Raw genomic sequence first — 23583 nt, 5'->3', positions numbered from 1 at the left:
GGAAGAAGGAGAAGGAGGAGAAGGAGAAGAAGGAGAAGGAGAAGGAGGAGAAGAAGAAGAAGGAGAAGGAGGAGAAGGAGGAGAAGAAGGAGAAGGAGAAGGGTGGTCAGCTTCCTGCGCACGGTTCTCCTCGTGGGCTGCTACAGAGGTGGCGCTTCGGAACGTGAGGAGGACCACAGTAGAACCATGCATGACTGGAACCGGACTTCACAAACGCTGAAACAGAAAAAGGAACCGAAGAAATCGTTCTTCAGGAGAGCCTTCGGACTGTTCGGCCAATCAGAATCTGGTAAAAACATATGGACTGAGAAAGGAAAGGACGCTACTGGACGAAATGACCACACAGGTGTGAAAACTCAGGTGTGGACTGAGAAAGGAAACCATGTTACTGGACGAAGTGACGACGCAGGTGTGAAGCCTCAGGATACTGAATTCACTTCCTCTCCACGCAGCCAGCCGTCCACTAATGACCACAAGGGGGCGCCCATAAGCTCTGTTAAAAAGGAACAATGCAGGAAAGTGACTTTCACAGCTGACCTGCCCCCGATTCCCGGACCGTCCACCCACAGCGACCTTCACGGCAGGGCCAGGTTGCTGGAACCATATAGAAGCCTTGTGGAGAAGCTGGACTGGACAGAACAGAGCTGGAACAAAGGCAAGAACCCAGCCGGCACTCCTGACCTGCATGAACCGACACCTGGACCGTCCCACCTCAGAGACCTGCAGGTCAGACCCATCACGCTTCCTACCGAGACAGAAGCCTCTGGCAGCGAGAAGCTGACCAAAGAGCGTGAGGACTCCAGTGCTGGCAGGAGGACGACCACTGACCACACTGACCACCTCCCAACTCCATCAAACGGGCATCTTCTGATCTTCAGTCTGTGTGTTTTACTCAATTTATCAGTTTATGTTTATCTTCTGTTCCACATCCTTTCAGAACTGATCCTTTAAGACACACCTGAGCAGGAAAAGAGCTCTACAGCACAGGTACGTACAGCTTAGACGCTCTAGAACACAAGAACACAACTTAGTACGCAACCATTCTAGAACCCGAGTAGACTCAACTTAGTACACAACCAATCTAGAAACCAGGTACACTCAACTTAGTACACATCCAATCTAGAACCTGAGTAGACTCAACTTAATATACAACCATTCTAGAAACGAAACGAGGGATGGGGAAAAAAAAGACCAACGGATGAGTGCGGGTCAGAACAACAGTGAATTCGTGCTTGTGGGCCTGGACTGAGATAGTGTATGCGAAATACTGTCTTTCGGGCAAGCAGTAGTACCGTAGATTGACATGCAATTTTTCACCCCATTGATTCCTATGGGAAAAATTCAGCAAAATTCCGTTGCTACATGGAATCCGTTCATCCGATCAAAATGCTGTATACGAGCACTCATCACACAATCAGACCGGACAACGATGTTGATACACTATATTGCCAAAAGTATTCGCTCGTCTGCCTTCACACACGTATGAACTTGAGTGACGTCCCATTCTTAATCCATAGGGTTTAATATGATGTCGGCCCACCCTTTGCAGCTATAACAGCTTCAACTCTTCTGGGAAGACTTTCCACAGGAGTTTAGGAGTGTTTATGGGAATTTTTGACCTTCTTCCAGAAGCGCATTTGTGAGGTCAGACACTGATGTTGGATGAGAAGGCCTGGCTCGCAGTCTCGCTCTAATTCATCCCGAAGGTGTTCTATCGGGTTGAGGTCAGGACTCTGTGCAGGCCAGTCAAGTTCTTCCACACCAAACTTGCTCATCCATGTCTTTATGGACCTTGCTTTGTGCACTGGTGCGCAGTCATGTTGGAACAGGAAGGGGCCGTCCCCAAACTGTTCCCACAAAGTTGGGAGCATGAAATTGTCCAAAATCTCTTGGTGCTGAAGCATTAAGAGTTCCTTTCACTGGAACTAAGGGGCCGAGCCCACCTCCTGAAAAACAACCCCACACCATAATCCCCCTCCACCAAACTTTACACTCAGCACAATGCAGTCAGACAAGTACCGTCTCCTGGCAACCGCCAAACCCAGACTCGTCCATCGGATTGCCAGACGGAGAAGTGTGATTGGTCACTCCAGAGAACACGTCTCCACTGCTCTAGAGTCCAGTGGTGGCGCTTTACACCACTGCATTCGACGCTTTGCATCGTGCTTGGTGATGTAAGGCTTGGTTGCAGCTGCTCGGCCATGGAAACCCATTCCATGAAGCTCTCTACGCTGTTCTTGAGCTGATCTGAAGGCCACATGAAGTTTGGAGGTCTGTAGCGATTGACTCTGCAGAAAGTTGGTGACCTCTGCGCACTATGCGCCTCAGCATCCGCTGACCCCGCTCTGACATTTTACGTGGCCGACCACTTCGTGGCTGAGTTGCTGTCGTTCCCAATTGCTTCCACTTTGTTATAATCCCACTGACAGTTGACTGTGGAATATTTAGTAGTGAGGAAATTTTACGACTGGACTTTGCACAGGTGGCATAATACACCTGTGGCCATGGAAGTGATTGGAACACCTGAATTCAATGGTTTGGGTGGGTGAGTGAATACTTTTGGCAATATAGTGTATCTCGAAAACTGCGGGACAAGTTACATGGCAGAAAAATAAAACAGTATACCTCTATATGACAAATCTTATAGTATATCTCTCATTCCAACTTGCTCTGCTTAACCAATCACATCCATCCCCGCCTGTTGGCTGGTAACCAATCACGTTCGTTTTACCTCGAAGGCGGCCCTGCCTCAGAACCGATTTGAGTAGCGATTTCGTACATGAACGTGCCGCCATCACGCCAACGCAAGATGAGGCTGGGAGGTTACAGGCAGCATTTTGACCTAAATTGTGCGCCTCACGCCTCTACATCTGTGACCCCTTCAAAATAAGAGTCTTCGGACTATCTTCATGTGCCTTCACTTCTGGATTCCTAAAAGTGCCCTTAAAATCACACTGATGACATGAAAGTTACATTTACACTGAAGAAATAACACTCATGACTGTAAATCCTATTTAGTGTGTATTAAATTTTAATATAAAATTAATAGGGTGTCCATTTTTATTACATTTACAAAGGAGAAATATGGCAAAAAGTTACTTTGCCAACAAATCCATTTTATATGTAAAAACAATGTTATAAAAGTACTTTGATCAGAATCAGATTTTATTTATTCTTTGTTTTTTGGTGTATATTTAGGCTTCACAGCTGAATGCTGGTGGAAGAAATGAACTAATTAACAGTTAAGGATTATTTTTCACTGATGTTGGAACAAAACCTCGTATCTCCAAAATGGTAACTTTACAGGAGAAAGAAAAAACATACTTTTCATGTATTTCTGTTGGTCCGTTCATCATGATCCTTTGGTGCACGCTGTACGGCTAACCGACGTCATGTTTTTCTTGGACTTAGAAAAGATTAAATTTACTCTGAGAGGTTCTGCAGACATACATATTCGACCGGATTTGGCAACCATTCATCATGTTTTAAACGCCTATCTAACTTGAGTACAGATTAGAAGACGTCCTTATCTTTTTGATATTTATTTATTTATTTTTTTATTAATTAATTTTATTTATTTATTTATTTAGTCACAGGCAGTGACTGTGGGGGTTATTCAGGGTGGGGTAGAAAGGGTGAGGAGGGTGGGTTAAGGGGTTGGGGGGAGCAGGGCTAGATGGTCACAAGATATTGTGGAATTGACACTGTTAGAATTTTAACTGTTTTCTTTCAAGTTGTGGGATAAAAAGGGAAAAAGAAGGCCTGTTGAGACGTCGGCTGCGTTTGGATCGGATCACTTCTTCACTCACTGATCACTTTAAAGCATTTGCTTTATAGCTGATTGGCGAACGAGCAGAGCGACTTCGCTCAGAAACGCTGCTTCGTGAATAAAGTGGTGGATAAACACGTTTACTGTATGTATTTTGTGACCCGTCTGTTGCACAAACAGGAAAGTTGGGAAAATATTAGCTGTAATTAAGACGTTTACACTTCAAGCTGAAAATGAATGAATAACATGTACAAGAGTTGCCAACAAAGCATGTTAATGGTGGACATGAAGTTCACCAGCGTGAACAGCTACACAGCTGTTTGTTCCAGCTAACAGGTTCCTGCTGTGTCTGTAAAACAGCTGGACAATATGATCATATATATCGTTATCATGATAAATTGTCAAAGTACAATATGCTTTTCTGATCCAATGGTGTTTATCGTCAGTGCTTGTAGACACTGACCAGCTGCACAGTTCATAATACAGAAAATAAAATGAGTCAGTTTAACTGGATTTAGTGACAAATACTGAATAAAAATCAGTGTTCACAGTTTTTGACAGTATTTTTTAATGTAGCTCTACTGGCTCTTTTTTCTCTGATCAAACGTCTGAAAAAATAAATATGGTTACATATATCATGAAAATTTCTTGAAGTCTCACAATATATTTCTGGAACATCACCCACCTCTATATGATGATGTTATTGCCTCGTAAGTGGTTTAATATAATTATTACTATTTTAAGTGCCGTTAACCGGACAGTTACTGAAATGGGTGGGTCCAGGTCTTTAAATGGCTGGAGTTTCTATCCATCTTGTAGCTGGTCGTCTTCTTCTGCCTTGACCTGTTCTGAGGAAAGTGGTCTTTTCTAGGGCTGACATAAAACGCGATGTCCGATAAAGCTGTCTGATATCACGATGATGATATGAAAAAGAGATCAATTATTAGTGATATATTATTGAAACAGTGTGCCTCTAAGTGGATGTGAAGCAAGTACAAACTGTTTTTGTGTAAACAGAAATCTGACTAACTTCTCCTTTAAGCAAATTACAGAATACAAAGTTACAGAAACACTTTTCAATATTGTTCAAAATAAAAAGAAATGAAATACCAACGGCTGCTACATCAGAACTGAGAGCAAAGCCGAGAAACAGCCAGCATCACCTCAACAGCCTTTTCTATAAAGACTACAAAATCAAATAAATGTGTTTTATTACTCTGCAGGCACTCAAGGATGAATAACTGTTTTATTTATTTTGTTTAGTTCTTAAATATGTTGTGACAGAGGCCATGACTGCCTCACACACTTAGAACACAACACTGTGTGAGAACAGTCCTGATGTGTGTGTTGTAGTCCAGGATGGAGGAGTGTTTGAGCTGCTGTGTGTGTTGTGTTTGGCTGTTTAGCCTGATGGTTAAGTCACTTCTCTGTGTGGGAGAGCAGAGTTCAGTCCCAGCTCAGAGAAGCTCTCATTAGGCTTCTAACGGTTGAGGTATCATTACCATTAACATGTATGAGGCAATTTGATCTGTTCTGTGATCACAGCTGTAATTATGTTTATCATGGAAACTCGCGATAACGATAAAAATACCATTTATCGTACAGCTCGTCTTTTGGTTCTTCTCATAATGTATCCTGAGTAAGAGCTTCAGGTTGGTTCTATGGGCTTTGATGGAGACGTGAAGCTTGATTTGGTCGAGGATTCTTGCTGCATCAAATACTCAACGCCTCCAGCGGCGTCTGATTTAATGTGACCCCTTAAACGGTCACAGCTAAGTTTTATTACACACTTCTAAAATCTAAGAATAGCTCAGCCAGTTTACACTGAAGTCCCTGTAGTTACTGAACAACAAGCCTCAGTATGTAATAATCCTGAGAAGTTACGGGGTTAATGAAGTATTGATTAGATAAAGCAGGTGTTGGATGGTAACTGTAAATAATGGACTTCCTCCAGGAGAGATTTGGAAATGGTTAAACTAACAACAATCACAGCGGATTATTTATTCGGGTTTTCTTTATCGAACATTTTCTTTTTTCCATCAAATAAATCAAATAAATGCTTACTGCCCAGATGGACTTTACGCGCTACTGTGCTTTTAAAATCACTTCTTTTCAGGAACACCAAGTTTTGGGGATTTGGAGCCCCCTCTGGTGGAAATGTGTAACTGCACACAGAACACTCTAGTGTGGGTTGTGCTTCTTCTCCGAGTGGATGAATCTGAAAGAGAACTCAGTGTAAACTCGGTGAAGGAGCTTCTGAGGATCTGAGTGAATTATCTACTATTAGCATCATCACATCTTCATCAGTGTGATGTTGATTCTGAGATCATTTGAGGCCGAAACATCGAGCCGGACCTTCTTTCAGAGTCTGTGTGTGATGTTAATACGTAAAGACGTACGACGTGGAGTGAAAAACTCGACACTCTGACTTTTAAATGATTATTCCAGGCTTTACAGGCTATTTTAGCCTGTTTATATTCACCTCACGCAGTAACGACATATTTCAGTTTTAACAGCAACAAATATTACATAGTGCAGCTTCAGCTATTTTAAATGTTCTGTACCTGCATTTTTCTTTAATTGCTGGAGGGTGAAGGTCCATTTTTGTTGGAATGTCTTTTTGTAGCAGAAATATCACATTAAATCAAAACCAACTACGATTTTGTAGTTAAAGTACCATCTTTTCATCAAAGACCATCCGTTTCCACCCTGCGTTTGACCAAACGTCCCCAGAAAAACACTCAGAGCCACATCACACGTCAGGAAAGACGACAGAAGCGCGTCATGCTCTCGTCTCGAATGCACCTCGCTGCTTTATTAACAGCAGTAATTTCAATCGATATCAAGTGTTGACATCCGAAGCCGTCTAGAATACTTCCACCTGAGCGAGCGGCTCAGAGCTTCAGAACGGGATTAGTACGATTTCTGAATTAGAAAAAAATAAAGCTCACAGACAGACAAAGAAAAAAAAATAAACATGTAAAAACATTTCTACAACCGGCAATAGCTCTTCAACGACGACATGTCCACTATGTACAAAAAACAAAAAAAAACAAAAAACATCAATAATATATTCATATATACTTTTTTCTCATCATCTATATCTACTAAAATATATCAAAGCAGCAACTACTGGTCAATCTGAGGAACTGTTTGTGTCCAAATGTCCTGAAAATACGGGTTTGATATCCTTCAGCTGTAAATGTTTCAGAAAAAACAAGAAACAAAAATAAATAAGAAAATAAAGTCCGTATATCGGCCCATTCTCTGTGTGATCTGAAATACTGAAGAGAGAGAGAAACAGATAGATAGATAGATAGACAGACAGACAGACAGACAGACAGACAGACAGACAGAGAGAGAGAGAAGTGGAGGCTCCTGTAGCCCAAAGCAGTTTGTTCTAGGACGTCCACCTTCAATACAAAAGACCTCGACATAGGCCACAAATACGATAAGGCCACTTTTCTTTCCGTCTTCCTCGTCTTCTCTTTCGTTTTTTTTGGAGGAAAAGCCGCAGCTGGAGGAGAGGGAAGAGTCTGGAGGGGGTTCATAAGCAGCCGTCTGGTTGTCTGAGGTTCAGATTCACAGTTTGTTCCATTTAGTTCTGGAAACTTGGCAACATTTAAAACAGAGGAGCAGATGACGTTGTGCACTTTCCTTCGTCGTCTTCTTTAAATACAAAAGGAGAAATGAGTCGGTGGCACCCTGCACTGTGGTACTCGTGTGGCAGCGGAGAAAAATGGAAAATGAAAGTCCTGAGTGTCTCGCTGTCTGTCTGAGGGCACCGTGGAGCTAGTGTGATAAAAGTGACCGTATAAAAGAACGAATGAATCTAGCGTAGCTTGTCTGGCGGGAGGAGGGGGCACGCGGGGGTCCGCGTTAAGAGGGACTGGAGCGGGGGAGGGATAAAATGCGTCCGTTTTTCTTTCCGCCGTTCATGTGCGTGTAGGGCACGTGCTGGTCGTAGCTGCCCCTCAGGCCCACGGCGGACCCCTCGTCCCCGTCGGCGCTACCCTCGCGCTGGGAGTAGGACGAAGGGTCCAGAGGGATGCTCTCCATGTTCTCCATGTCCATGTCGAAGTCCTCGCTCTCCGGGGGCTTGTTCTCCTCGCTGTAGAAGAAGGAGACCTCCTGGAAGGACGGGTGCAGCTCCTCCTTCAGCATCTCGATGATCTCCTGGAAGGTGGGACGCATCTTGGGGTTGTAGTGCCAACACATCTGCATCAGGTTGTGTCTGAGAGAGGAAAGGCAGACAGGTCAGCATCAGGGCTGTTAACATGGTAGCTCACTAACTAACGCTACGCTAGCCACGACACATATAATACACTGTAATATGGGAGACCCATCTAATACCTTAGCGCCAAGCTAATATGTTAGCCCAAAGCTAAAACGTTAGCCCAAAGCTAAAACGTTAGCCCAAAGCTAATACTTTAGCCCAAAGCTAATACGTTAGCCCCAAGCTAAAACATTAGCCCAAAGCTAAAACGTTAACCCAAAGCTAAAATGTTAGCCCAAAGCTAATGCACTAGTTAGAAGCCCATGTTATCCATGAGCTGACACACTAGCCACGAGTTAACATGTTAGCTCGCTAAACTAATATGCCGGCCATGATACAATATAATATAATACACTGTAATATGTGAGCCCCAAGCTAATATATTAGCCGTAAGCTAATGCACTAGCCACAAGCTAACGCTATGCACAAGCTGACACGCTAGCCTCAAGTTAACACGTTAGCTTGCTGAACTAATATGCTAGCCATGATACAATATATACTACACTGTAATATGTTTACCCCAATATAACACGCTAGTCACAAGCTAATGTAGCCCCAAGCTAATGCACTAGTCATGAGCCAATGTTAGCCACAAGCTGACACACTAGCCTCAAGTTAATGTTAGCCCTAAGCTAATACACTACTCACAATACAGCAACAAAGCACATAGTATAGTGTAGTATTTTAGCCACAATCTAATGTGCTAGCCACTGCGCACATGTAAGCCCCGAGCTAACGCACTAGCCGCAAGCTAATATGTGAGCCCAAGCTAACGCGCTAGCCGCAAGCTAATATGTGAGCCCGAGCTAACGCGCTAGCCGCAAGCTAATATGTGAGCCCGAGCTAACGCGCTAGCCATGGTCCAGCAGTACGATTCCCTGTAATATGTTAGCCTTGATCTAACATGCTAACCAGAAGCTAATATATTAGCTCCAAGCTAACAGGTTAGCCACTATACTCCAATATAACGTGTATCGATGCTCGTCTGTTAGTTTCATTACACGCTGATTACGCTGAGAGCTGGACTCTGACGCACAGCTTTAGCTGAATTATCTGGACGGCCGTTTTAAGCTCGGTGCTCTGCAGTGATGATGAAACGTCTTTTCTATCTTGACCGTCTGTGTCAGTAAAATCTGCCGCTAAGAGCTGTGACTCACAGTCGGTCAGCGCAGTTGTCCGGCCGGTCCAGGTATCCACCGTCCATCACGAACTTCAGCACCTGCTCGTTGGACAGACCCTGATATGGCTGCTCAGCTAACGTGCTGATCTCCCACAGGACCACGCCGAACGACCTGACGACAACACAACACAGACACGCTTTAAAACGACCTCCACTAATAATACTACTACTAATAATGATGATAATAATGATAATAACAACAACAATAATAATAACAACAACAATAATAAACAAATAATAAAGGTAAATTATTGTTATAGATACTATTATTACTACTACTACTACTATTACTAATAATTATTTTTAATATTGTAGTAAACAGCTATAGCTACTTTTACTACTAATTATTATTAGAAGAGTAAAACATTAAACCTGCTATTTACTATTATATTTTACTATTATTACTGCTATTATTATTAATAATAATAAACAAAACTGTTACAGCTACTTTTATTACTATTACTAATTATTATAATGATAATAGCAAAACATTCGCTACTTTTACTATCATTACTACTACGACTAATACGACTACTTTATAGGAAGCTGTAATTAAGATACTGAGGTTAGGATTAAGTTAGGATTGAGTTTAGGTTAGGATTAGGATTATGATTTGGTTAGGATTAAGTTTGTTAGAATTAGGTTAGGAGTAGGTTAGGATTAGGATTATGCTTAGGTTAAGTTTAGTTTATGATAAGGTTTATTTTAGGTTATGATTAAGTTTAGATTAGGTTTGTTTTAGGTTAGGATTAAGTTTAGATTAGGATTAGTTTAGGTTAGGACTAGGTTAGGTTTAGGATTACTATTAGGTTACGATTAAATTCAGGTTGGGATTAGGTTAGGATTAAGTTTAGGTTGGGTTTAGGGTTAAGTTTGTTAGAATTAAATTAGGTTAGGAGTAGGTTAGGATTAGGATTATGATTAGGTTAAATTTAAGTTCAGGTTGGGATTTGGTTAGGATTAAGTTCAGGTTGGGTTTAGGGTTAAGTTTGTTAGAATTAAATTAGGTTAGGAGTAGGTTAGGATTAGGATTATGATTAGGTTAAGTTTAGTTTATGATAAGGTTTATTTTAGGTTAGAATTAAGTTTAGATTAGGTTTGTTTTAGGTTAGGATTAAGCTTAGATTAGGATTAAGTTTAGGTTAGGTTTAGGATTACTATTAGGTTAGGATTAAGTTAGGATTAAGTTCAGGTTGGGTTTAGGGTTGAGTTTAGGTTAGGATTAAGTTAGGTTTAGGATTACTATTAGGTCAGGATTAAGTTCAGGTTGGGATTAGGTTAGGATTAAGTTCAGGTTGGGTTTAGGGTTGAGTTTAGGTTAGGATTAAGTTTAGATTAGGATTAAGTTTAGGTTAGGATTAAGTTTAGGTTAGGACTAGGTTAGGTTTAGGATTACTATTAGGTTAGGATTAGGTTAGGATTAAGTTCAGGTTGGGATTAGGGTTGAGTTTAGGTTAGGATTAAGTTAGGTTTAGGATTACTATTAGGTTAGGATTTATAGGTTTATGTGCAGCATTACTCAGTTGGAGTTGTGTCCCAAGAAAGTATCATATGAGCGGGTGAGAGTTTTACCAGCAGTCCGAGTGGGCAGTAAAGACTCCGTCCTTCAGCGACTCCGGGGCCATCCATCTGACCGGAAGCAGACCCTTCCCCCCCTTCCTGTAGTAATCCGTCTCGTAGATGTCTCGAGTCATGCCGAAGTCTTCCAGGAGACACGATCAGGAGACAGAAACAAAAACAAACTAAATTATATCCTGGATTAATCTTGACCCAGTTCTGATCCGTGTTCAGGCCATCGTCCCGTCATTAGATGATCTGCAGCTTTACAAAGACTGAAACGTCTGCAGTATTTTACAGTAGTTTAAAATGAAAACTGTGCTACTGTTTTAACTGCAGATCAGTGAGCAACTTTCACTAAAACATGGTTAAGACAGCTTCTAAGTTTCTTGCTGGGATATTTAAATACAACTCAACTCAAATACAAATAATTAAAAATGTAAATATTCAAACAGCACGAAAAAGGATTAACTGCCCATCCATCCATCCACCCATCATCTAAACCGCTTATCCTTCTGGGTCGCGGTGGGGTGCTGGAGCCTATCCCAGCTGTCATTGGGCTGAAGGCAGGATACACCCTGGACAGGTCACCAGTCCATCGCAGGGCAGACAGACAGACATACACAGTCACACACACTCACACCTAGGGGCAATTCAGCATGTCCAGTCAGCCTGACTGCATGTTTTTGGACTGTGGGAGGAAACCGGAGTACCCGGAGGAAACCCACACAGACACGGGGCGAACAGGCAAACTCCACACAGAAACGACCCTGGCCGCCCGGCCGGGAATCGAACCCAGGCCCTTCTTGCTGTGAGGCGACAGCGCTACCCACTGCGCCACCGTGCCGCCCCAACTGCCCTTCCGTGACTATTTTATTAGCCAAATGCAGCGTGTGAACGGACTTGGCTCACATAGTTAATGTAGGCAAGTTTAAAGAATAAATCCTGATGGATTTATTAATATCCAAACTAGTATAAGCTCCTACGTCTGTATATCTGAATAACCACGCCCATTCCTACAGTAATCAATGTTTATTATATTTGTTCAGAGGGAAACAGAAGCTCCAGGCGTGTCTAAAAGCTGTAAAACAGGCGACACACCTCCGATCTTTACGGTGAAATCCTCGGCCACCATGCAGTTCCTGGCCGCCAGGTCTCTGTGTACGAACTTCTTAGCGTTCAGGTAGGCCATGCCATCTGCGATCTCCGCCGCCATCTGGATCATCTCCTTCAGCGTGGGGGGCGGCCGGCCGGGGTTATTCTGATACAAACACAGAGACACGGAGCAGTTCATATGGACAGAGTGACCACAGCCACTGACCACAAACGATCTCCACTGGGTCTTAAATTCAGAGCTAATCTCCACACAAGTACTGAGAGGCTGTGGTCGAATTCAGAGATTTCCCCGATATTTACTCCCCCATACACCTTCCGGGGTCCGTCGATCTTATTAGATCTGATTTAACAGCGATCTATGCATTCATATTAAGTTCTAGAAAAGATGTTCCCAAACTTTTCTAACTTGTGGCCCACATAACCGACCACAAGAGCCAACTAGGAGAATAACTGACCCCATCGTTTCCAATATAAGACAAATAACCCAAATTCCGCTGGACTGTATGATCACACAGCAACAAACACCAACAAAAATCAGAACCTTTTTTTTTTTGTTGGTAGTCATTTATCCAAAAATTCAATATGATGATGTTTTACTAAAATTATATTCACGTATTCAGCTGACTTGACTGTTCTTTTGATCATGTACTTTGACACACCAATTACTGAGCTCGGCCTAAATACTTTGGTATTTTTGATGCTTAATTTTTGCAAATAATCAGCACATGAATATTTGTCATGTTTAAAATCTGGTTAACTGTCTATGTTCTGTAATCATGTTTTCCCAAAAGAACAACAGACAAACAAAACAAAAAGCAACACTAAAGGCCCCCAGCAGTACCATCACAGGCCACTAGGGGGCAGCAGCCAACAGGTTGAAAAACACTGTTCTAGAAGAAAAACTGTAAAAACTGTTTTAAAGTGAAAATATACAGTTAGTCCTCTGGCCTCCAAAAGCCCCCCTTTAGCAGATTAACACTAATATATTATTTTCTTATAATTTCACCAAAAGAACACAGTTGCTATGGTGATTTAAAATTTTTAGCAATGAGAAATAATCATTGATCAATAAAGTGCTGACGCTACTGCTTTGTTTACATTGTGGTTTTACTGCTTGGTTTATTTTTTTGTGCTGCTCCAGTTTATTTCCTCTGTGTGCAGGTTTATACATCATCCTCCTGTACATGATAAAGGCGGGGCTTCTACACTGCAGCCCACCTGTCCTGTTTTTGCTCTTTTAAGCTGCAGACTGACCCTCCTTTATCTGGACCCCCCACGTGACTCATTTTCCGCAGCCCCTCTACTCCCCCCTTTTGTGTGTTCTCACCTCAGCGTCCGGCCTGAGGGAGCGCAGGTAGCTCTTCAGGTCTCCATGGGTCATCAGCTCCATCACCACCAGTGTCGGCTGGCCTTTAGAGACCACGCCCAGCAGCCTCACCTATAAACCAATAAAACAGCAGTTACCATTCACTTTGTGAAATCACAGGATTTTCAGGTGATGCAATCTTATGAAGCGACAACAGACTTCACTGTTGTTTTCACAACAACTGCGATCTATTTGCTTTAATCATATGAACTAATTTGATTAATCATGATTAATAGTTTCAAGTAACGATTAATGTTTTCATTCTCACCACATGGTGGCAGCTGAAGGCCTTCATGACGGAGGCCTCGTTGAGGAACTCGATGCGCTCCCTCAGACTGGCCGATTCGTTGACGGTTTTGACGGCCACGCGGGTCTGCGACTCTCCCTTCACGATGTCCTTCGCTATACCTTCGTACACCATGCCAAAGGAGCCCTGACCGAGCTCACGCAGCAGACTGATCTTCTCCCGAGGAACCTCCCACTCGTCCGGCTCGTAGACTGAACACACACGAACAAACTCGCGTCAATACAAATTATATATGTCACTACCTAAATGTAATAAGTCTCATACATATACATATATATATATATATATATATATATATATATATATACATATATATATATATATATACACATACACACACACACACACACACACACATATATATATATACACATAAACACACACATATATATATGTGTGTGTTTATGTGTATATATATATATATATATATATATATATATATATATATATATATATATATATATATATATACACACATGTAGTCCCATAAATCTGTGACAAGTAATAAAATGAAAAAATTAGTTTTCAAAAATGTAAATATTGAACTTTTGTAATAAGCATTTTAGCTCTTTAAGACCCTCCTGTTTTCACAGACAGACGGTGTGTTTCAGAAGGCCGCTGTGTAAGGGTCAGTGTGAGGAGTGTGAGCGGTCAGTGTGCAGGGTGTAAGCAGTCACAGTGCTGCTGAATAACGAGGGACAGTCGGCTCTGTTTGTGAGTATTATGTTCTGTTTCTATGCACCTAGACTGGGTATCTGTGACTGCGTATCATCACGACAGATATAGAGCCTCACGGTGAGATCTGGGGAAGAGGCACTGCGCTCCACACACAGCTCACACATACTCTTCCTGTGAATCACTCGTCCACTCGACAGACAGTTAAGGTTTACTGTGGTCATCTGTGCTGTGACCTGGATCTGCTCTTTACATTCCACATTCATCAGGTGGACGGGCTTACGTCTGCTAAATTAACACAGGTAACGATAATTTAACAGGAGTTTAACGCAGGTAGAGTTATTTTAACACAGGTAACGATAGTTTAATGTAAGTTAAACGCAGGTAGAGTTATTTTAACACAGGTAACGATAGTTTAATGCAAGTTTAACGCAAGTAGAGTTATTTTAACACAGGTAACGATAGTTTAATGTAAGTTAAACGCAGGTAGAGTTATTTTAACACAGGTAACGATAGTTTAATGTAAGTTTAACGCAGGTACAGTTGCTTTAACACAGGTAATGATAGTTGAGACAGGCTTAAAGCATTAAATTTGTCTAACGAAGGTGATGTTAGTTTAACATGGGTGTAAAGCAGGTTAATGCTAGTCTAGTAATAACAACATTGATTTAACCCAAATAGCGTTAGTATAACACACTTAATAATAGTTTTACACAGATTTAATGCATGTAGGATTAATTTAATGCAAGTACTGATAGTTTAACATAGGTGTAAAGCAGACAACATTAGTCAAACGCAGGTAATGACAGTCTAAGTAAGGTTTAACGCAGGTAAAGCTAGTCTAATGCCGCTAATGATAGTTTAACGAAGGTGTAAAGCAGGTAAACGAGTTTAAGGCACACCCCTGCATACTGTTTAATGTGCATGGTGTAACACCCTGTAAACTAAGGACCCTTAAGACCCTGTAAATCAGAGCTGAGAATCTGAAGAAGACTGCCCACGGTCACCTGTGAGCTGTGTTTAAAGGCTGAGCAGGTTGTATATGGCGGACTGCAGTTTGCTGACCCCTGATTTAAAGGGTTAGGAAGAATAAAGCATTTACTCACCTTCGTCTGGACTGAGGTACTCCGGGTTGGGTGAGGTGTACAGGCGTCCCGTCGGCCCTTCAGTTTGCCTAAAGAAAACACAACAGACATTTAGCAAAGCTCCAAACACTAGAACGGCTTCAGCCAAGAGCGAAGTAGGAAAGTATCACACAGCGTCAGAAACCACATAATCAAGTCTGCTGGTGTGAAGATTAAGACATGCATCCTCTCTGGACGAACACACTCACTTCTTCTTGAACATGATGAAGCCGCCCAATCCCATCAGCAGCAGCAGGACGATGCAGATGACCGGGGCAATCACAATCTTCAGCATGTTGGACGGGTCCACACCTGCTCCCAGACGGACAACACAAGCAACAGCGAATGAAACAAAGACCTTTCATAAAGAAAATGCATATTTTACGATGGATCAGATGCTGCGCTCAGCAGAAAAAAGTATGTAACAGATATTTCGCTGCTGTCAGGACAAAACCTCGTATCTCCAAACTGATAATTTTACAGGAGAAAGAAAAAACATATTTTACTTTTAACGTCAGGGTAACCAGACTTTCCCCCAGGTATTTTGGCACAATTCTGTCTATTGATCATCAAATGTCCACTCAATGTAAAGAGCAAGAGGCATTTTCAAATTGTGAAAAACTGAACGAGTTTTTAAAGGTTTTGTTTCAACAACATTTGTAATTGTGGCCAGTTCAGCGTGTAAAAGATACCACACTGTTTTCCTGTGGGTGGCTGAGACTGTCCCTGAGCTAATGTACTAGCCATGAGGCATCACAGTGACCACGACACAATGATGCACTGTAACAAACGTCTATGTGCTGCTATCGTTTCAAACTGACTGACTCTGAGTCTCAGAGGTCGTGCGTCTGCGGCACTTACGGGGGTCCTGCACATAGAAGTGTGTGGGTTCCGTCCAGGATCCGTTCCCCGCCAGCGAAGTGGCTCGAACCCGCACCGTGTAATTCCCAGGATGCACCACTCTCAGCTTACAGCCGCTGTCACTGATGTAGCTCTTTCTGGACACGCAGTGATGCAGCTCCTGGAAATATACGACACTCAGCCATGAGGCACTGACTGACACTTCAGCCAACAAAACGGCCAGAAAAACAGAGAAAACTAAATGTTTCTGTATTTTATTTTTCTCACGTCTATATTTTGTGATGGGTTTATGTACCAAAAACAGCCATATTTCATCGTCACATTAACATTTTCAACTACTCTTAAGAATGATATATGTAAATAAGCTCTGTTCTGATTGGCCGTCTGGTACTGCACCTCGTGTGAAAAGCAGTCCGGGCTGAAACGCTCCTCATAACTTCAGTGTCAGTGGGTGGGGCTAAACTGCTGTAGGGTGGATGTGTAAATGCACTAACCTTTGCAGTAAAATAAAACTGCTGATCGTTCAACACAGTTTAACAATAAATGGTCTTAAACTCTGGAGTTAATGTAGAACTGCTAATTCACCCTTTAACCCTGAAGATCAGCGCAGACTGCTGGTCACCATAGCAATGCAGATAACAGTCTCACCTAGCTAGTAGCTAACGAAACGGCAAAGAGAGAGATTTAAGATAAACATCGATAATTTGGAGATGAATGGACTCATTTGTGTTTATAATCACTCCAGCTGGTTTCCTGATACATTTAATCTGCAACGAGAAACTGAAACACTAAAAAGTCATGAAGCTGAACTCAGCTTCGCGTTCAAATTCTCCCGTTCCACCTTAAATGGTGCAACAGTTACATTCTGGCGCCTCAGGCACCATTTAAGGTGGAACGGGAGAATCTGAACAAGAAGCTGGCGAATGAGAAGCGTCTTCAGCCTCGTAAAAAATCGAATGTTGAGAGACATTTTACAAGAAACTGATCTACTTTTGAGGAGAGGTTTCCTGCTGGAGATGCGAGAAATGGCGAAGCTAAAGCTTAAAGCAGACGAAAGTAAGTTTTTGTTTATATTGTTTTTTTTTTTAGCCTACAGTAGTTTGTAGATTTTTGTTGAAAGGACAAAATGGCTCTTCTTAACATTTGGGTTGCAACCCCTGAAATAAGCGTTCGCTGTTTGTTAACCACATTAGCCTCTTATTTGCAGAAACCTCTTTGCTGTGTCCTGTTTTCTTTAAAAACAATTTCCTCTGCAGTTAATAAAGTATTCTATCATGAAGAGCACAGAGGCCCAGCCTCTCCCACCCTGAGCGTGCAGACGGTAACCATGGCGACTGGAACACACGGCTGAAAATAGCTTGCTGATACGGAGCGATTTCAACATGGCTGATTTATAAATCTTTACAGAAGTGCAGCCAGAGTGCATCAGACTACTGTTATAGACCCTCGGCTCAGCAGCGAGAGCACGTCTGACCTCTGTGTCTCCCAGCCTCTTGTAGTTGACCTCGTACAGGATGATCATGCCGTTTGGTGCTTTTGGCTCCATCCACCTGATATGGACCGAATAATCCACGACTTCGAAGGTGACCGGTCCCACGATGTCATCGGCATGATCTGCACAAACAAACACAAACTCCTTTAATCTCTTAACTGTTGTTCCATGTTTCCAAGGTTTTGCACGAACACTCTCAGAAATAAAGGTAGTAAACTGTCACTGGGTCAGTCCCCCTCCTGTCACTGGGGTGGGTCCCTCAAGGGTCCATCTCAGTGCCTTTAGTCAGGGATCATAACTGAACCATAATCCACTGAAATGATATGTTCTAAGCTGTACTGACTCCACACACCCCGTCTCGTCTCCAGGCTTTTATTTTACTGTTTACTCTAACCTGATCTCTGTCTGCTCCTCTAGTTCTGCTAGCTTCACCTTACAGACACGACTGAGAATATGAAGTGGTTCAATTTCGCTCATATTACATATATACATACATACATATACATACATACATATACATATATACATATATATATATATATATATATATATATATATATATATATATATATATATATATATATATATATATATATCTTAAAGGGGAACTCCACCATTTTTTCCTAAATTACTGCATGATTAATTGGTTAAGATGTAAACAGAGTCATTCAGAGTGGTTTGGTGTGAAACTCTCTGTTCTAGAGAAACTTACAGAGTCAGAACTGTTCACAGTGGTGGTGATAGGAACCAGATGTCCACCTCTAAAAGCTCCCTCACAGAAAGTTCCTACATGAAATGGTTATGAATTCACTGCCTGATGACTGAGACACTGTTTTATGATAGTTTAGAGAACTTAAACTCCATTCATGGTGGAGGGATACATGCAGGGCGCTGTGAGGCAAAATAGTCCCCAAAGAAAACTTATTATTTCAGATTCTCCACTATTTTCCATCATCAACATTCCATATAAACTCAGAAGACTCGTGTAGGTTCACTGGTGGTTCTGGATAGTAAATAAAATGTCTATATTTGTGTTGTAGTCATGGCGACGCCTGGTTCCTATCACCACCACTGTAAAGACATCTGAACCATTTCACACCGAACCTCTCTGTTTACATCTCACATGCTCAATTAGGCAGAAAATTCTGGAAAATTGGTGGAATACCCCTTTAAAGATATCAAAATGAGCAGGATTGCTATTTGAGATAATTTAACAGCTGTATACAGTGTGCAGTGAGTGTGTAAGCAGTGTAAGTGGCTCTGGATGGCTCTGCGTACCCTCAGGCATGGTGCGGGCGCTGACGTATGCAGCCATGCTGCAGCGGGTGGGTTCGGTCAGGTGGTTGCAGGCGTGGACCTCGATCTGGTAGCTGGTGAAGTGTCTGAGGTTGGAGATGACCGTGGACTCTTTTGCGTAGACGTACTGAATGATCTTGTTAGCCTCCGCCTCCTCCTCTGGGCTGGGCGTGGCCGAGGTGTTGGGAGGGACGAAAGGCGTGGTCAGAAGGTCAGAGGTCGTCCTGTTAGCCACACCCACGAGGGACCTGCGTTGCCGAGATGGCCTGAGAAGACAGATAAAGGGTACATATTATCTCTTAGCTACAGGTTACATTAAAGAGCTCATATACTACATTTTTCTTATGCTTAATTTATTTTTCCTTATATTTCATTTCATTTAACCTCCTTTAATGCCCTTATTTAAATAAACAGGCTGTTTCTGTTACTGTGCCTTTCAGACTGAGACATGTAAATGAGCTCTGTTCTGATTGGCTGGCCTCTATCGTGCCTCAATTAAAATTAAAAGCACATATGAAAAGGAGAGTGTTTCCACATTTAAACTTACTTACTTCTCATTCATTTATACAATATATATACACACATATATACTGTAGCATGCACAAATGTTTGCACTCCTGGTCAAAAACTATATTTTTGCATACACAGTTACTGTTTATTTGGTAATGTGTATATATATGTATATATTTACACACACACACACACACACACACACACACACTTGTATTTATCTGTATACATTTATATATCGTAAAAATGTATTTTTGTGCAACAGCAACGACTGTCGACCGAGGCGTTCTTGGGAACTGTTAATGCCTAATACTCAAACTGAATAATACAGCTTGACTTCCAAGTTAGTTAAATTTAATAAAGTAACAAAAAGAAATGCTGTAACTGACCCTAACTAAAAATTAAAATCTCCATCTCTCTATAGTGTAAACATTTGTTTGCTTTTTCTATTTATAATGTTTATATTGTTAATTCATCACCATTCCCATGTGCAATGTAATCAATACTGCATGTTAAAATATCCTTACAGTGCAAATATATTTTTTTGTATTTTTAATAATCATGCTTATATTATTCATATATTTTTTATCTTACTGTTACTTCTTGTCTTGAGCTCCTTGCTGTCCCTTTGCTGCTGTAGCTCTGTGAATTTCCCCACTATTGGACTAATAAAGGATTATCTGATCTAAAAGAGGAGGTTGTTTTGATGTGGGGCCACTAGAGGGAGCAGAGGAGCAGTGTGTGTGGTTTTCTGGTGAATCCTGTGGTGAACCACCACCAAATCACTACAGCAGCTGGCAGCTCCTCTTATTTCCTTTTATTTAATAAACCCCAGCAGGAGGAGACGACTCAGCGCATATTACAGAGCAGAATCTCTTCAGGAGCTGAAGCCTTTTAACTGCAGAGCCAAGTTTCCAGCTCTAAATAAAATCTCAATAAAGGCTCCACCATTTCACCGGAGTCAGCACTGCATAACCACCACTCAACCACTAAAAATATGCAGAAATTTGAGAAATCAGTGGAATTTTCCTTTAAATTTGAATTATTATAATTTTTTTACTTGAATGTCACTATTATTGTCTTATTTTCAGAATTTCTGTCATTTTAATTTTTCTCCATTTATTGATTTATTTATGATTATTCATATTCTTGTTTTAATCATGAATATTTTATTATTTCAGGTCATTTTATTTAATTTTAGTTTCCTTTTTTGATCTTATTCTCCTGTTTTATTTATCTTCTTTTGATTTTAGTAACTTTCACGTTTTAGTTATGCTTTAATTGTTGTTGTATATTTTTTCTATTGTTTTTTTAATGTATTTTCATTATTATTGTTTCTTTTTTTTGAAATATTGACCTGATTTGAGTCATGTTTATTATTAAATTGACTTATATTCTTTGATATATTCTAACACATTATCAATCCTTTTTTACTGTATCAACTCGGCAACACTGTAAATGAGGGTCACCCTCAATGTTCTCCGAGGTTAAATAGAGGTTGGTTGATTGATTGAATGTTTATACATGCAGCACTGGAGCCAACTGGGAAACAAAGGCAATCATGGAAAAACAGGAGGATTAAATAGTTTTGTCTAAAGTTTGGACCCCAAACAGCAGCGAATCTGTCCATCTCTGGTTTATCAGAGTTAAAGCTGCGTCGGCTCTGCTGACCTCCTGAAAATCTCTCCTCCAGCACACAGACTAAACTCACGGCTCACTGAGAGACGGAGAGCAGGAATGTGAGACCTGGAGCCGTGTGGAAGATTCTGCTGGACAGACAGACAGATGCTGAAGGTCCATCACAGCTGCTCAGCACTGCAGTGCATACTAGGGACCACAGCAGGTATCTCCAGAACAAAGGTCAGTCTGCATCTGACGAGTTACAAAGGGGTCAAAGGAGAATTCAATCAATTTTTGAATTTTTTTTTTTGCATAACTCAGTGTGTGAGGTGTAAACAGAGTGACTCAGAGTGGTTTGGTGTGAAGTGGTTCAGATGTCTGTACAGTGGTGGTGATAGGAACCAGGGGTCGCCATGACTACAACACAAATATAGACATTTTATTTACTATCCAGAACCACCAGTGAACCTACACGAGTCTTCTGAGTTTATATGAATGTTGATGATGGAAAATAGTGGAAAATCTGAAATAATAAGTTTTCTTTGGGGACTATTTTGCCTCACAGCGCCCTGCATGTATCCCTCCACCAGGAATGGAGTTTAAGTTCTCTAAACTATCATAAAACAGTGTCTCAGTCATCAGGCAGTGAATTCATAACCATTTACTGTAGGAACTTTCTGTGAGGGAGCTTTTAGAGGTGGACGTCTGGTTCCTATCACCACCACTGTGAACAGTTCTGACTCGGTAAGTTTCTCTAGAACGGAGCGTTTCACACCAAACCACTCTGAACCACTCAGAACCACTGAGAACCACTCTGTTTACATCTTAACCTTTAATTCTGCAGAAATTATGCAAAAGTTGGTGGAATTCCCCCTTAAAGAACAGCATCTGTAGGCAGGGTCGACATGGCCTACTGTCTAGTGTTCCTGGCCACAACATCAGATTTTGTCCACTTAAAAGTGTCAAAAGTGGACACACTTGGTGATTTCCCTTTTTCCTTTGTTTTCGTTTTACCCATGAGACCAGTTGAATTCACAAATATCTACAATAAATGACAAAACAATGACTTCTCGCCCCTGTTGACTTCTACTGTTTCATTTAAAAAGCCTCTATAATGTTCATATGATCCACACAGTCACTCTGACAGACTGTAATACACTACAGGAAGTGTAGGGGGCGATGAGGCTTCTATTCCAGTTAAATTAATTGATTGGTCAAATCAGTTCTAGAAGTAATCAGTAGAGCGCAGGTGAGGTTACCTGATCCTGAACACCTCGTTGTGCAGGTAATTCTCGAAGGTTTTACGGTACTCTGTCTCCTCAGCCTCCTTCTTCAGCTGTTTCTCTGTTTTGGGACAGGCACAGCAGCGCCCCCCCTGACCATGCTCCTCCGTCTGATTCCACTTCTGCTCCTCGCCACTGTCCACCTGCGTCGGAGCTCGAGACGGTAGCTTCATACCTGAAAACACAAACAGATGCACTTCGGTAAAGTCCGTTTTGGTCTGTAATACTTATTTTTCCCAACCCCAACAATCAGGAGAGGGGGAGAATTCCCGGGGGCCGGTAGTGTTTTGGGTCGGTTACTGTGAGCTGATGTATGTCTACAGTGAGAGAGATTAGAAGTTAGCTTTTTATTCTCGTTCCACCTTAAATGACGCAGCAGTAACATTCAGACGCCTGCACAGGCGCTAGTTTGTACCTGCTGCACAATTTAAGGTGGAACGTTAATGTTGAAGCTGATGTTCGTACAAATGTGCAGGTAAAATCAGTACATCCACTTTTGTTCTGCACAAAGTATTACTATTATTGGTATTATAAATGATACTGGTGATAGTTTTGGTTAAACACAAATCAGGAATTTTTAAGGTTGTTAAGCTATTAAAATTAAATTTACGCACTTCTACTAGACATGAGTTTGATCATACAGATACACCAAAGATGAAACTGCTCAATAACTGTTGGTGAAATTTGCGAGTATACAACTTCAATGAAGAGTCACTGTATTTTTGCCATATATAAAGAACCCCTAGGGTAGATGAACTGTAAAATTAAGAAAATATGATACCTCCTTGTTTCCTACGGGTGTCGCGGTGTGGGAAGGAGCGCTATAAAAAAAATCACAATTTCACACCAGAGCTGGGAAATACGATAATATTTATTGTTATCGTAATTAAATGTCACAATATCGCTGCTGCCAGAACAAAACCTCATATCTTCATTTTTTGAAGTTTTTGACATAATGTGAAAATGCCTGTTGCTCTTTACGTTGTGTGTAAATTTCATGACGAATGGACCAAAAGAAACGACCCAAAATGACTTGGAAAAATTCTGGTTCCATTGACTTACATTAAAAGTCAAGTAGGTTTTTTCCTTCTCCTGTAAAGTTACCACTCTGGAGATATAAGGTTTTGTTCAGACGACAGCGATATGCTTTT

General features: G+C 41.4%; 1 protein-coding gene across 1 annotated transcript in view; it reads right to left on the bottom strand.

The window, feature by feature from the left end:
• Nucleotides 1-6554: 6554 nt before the first annotated feature.
• The window catches only part of insra (insulin receptor a), a 94837-nt gene continuing 77808 nt past the window's right edge, over nucleotides 6555-23583 (bottom strand). The window contains exons 10-21 of the mRNA XM_036597563.1: nucleotides 22409-22607; nucleotides 19002-19285; nucleotides 17706-17845; nucleotides 16232-16391; nucleotides 15580-15682; nucleotides 15353-15420; nucleotides 13533-13762; nucleotides 13226-13336; nucleotides 11884-12043; nucleotides 10798-10927; nucleotides 9203-9337; nucleotides 6555-8003 (exon numbers count right to left, since the gene is read on the bottom strand). Coding sequence (XP_036453456.1) covers nucleotides 7649-8003; nucleotides 9203-9337; nucleotides 10798-10927; nucleotides 11884-12043; nucleotides 13226-13336; nucleotides 13533-13762; nucleotides 15353-15420; nucleotides 15580-15682; nucleotides 16232-16391; nucleotides 17706-17845; nucleotides 19002-19285; nucleotides 22409-22607 — 2075 coding nt within the window. The 3' untranslated portion in view covers nucleotides 6555-7648. The remainder of the gene's footprint in view (nucleotides 8004-9202; nucleotides 9338-10797; nucleotides 10928-11883; nucleotides 12044-13225; nucleotides 13337-13532; nucleotides 13763-15352; nucleotides 15421-15579; nucleotides 15683-16231; nucleotides 16392-17705; nucleotides 17846-19001; nucleotides 19286-22408; nucleotides 22608-23583) is intronic.

The sequence above is a fragment of the Colossoma macropomum genome, unplaced genomic scaffold (genome assembly GCF_904425465.1).
Source record: "Colossoma macropomum unplaced genomic scaffold, Colossoma_macropomum, whole genome shotgun sequence".
NCBI lineage: Eukaryota > Metazoa > Chordata > Actinopteri > Characiformes > Serrasalmidae > Colossoma > Colossoma macropomum.
The sequence above is the reverse complement of the archived record's forward strand: the minus strand, read 5'-3'. Positions and strand labels throughout refer to the sequence as shown.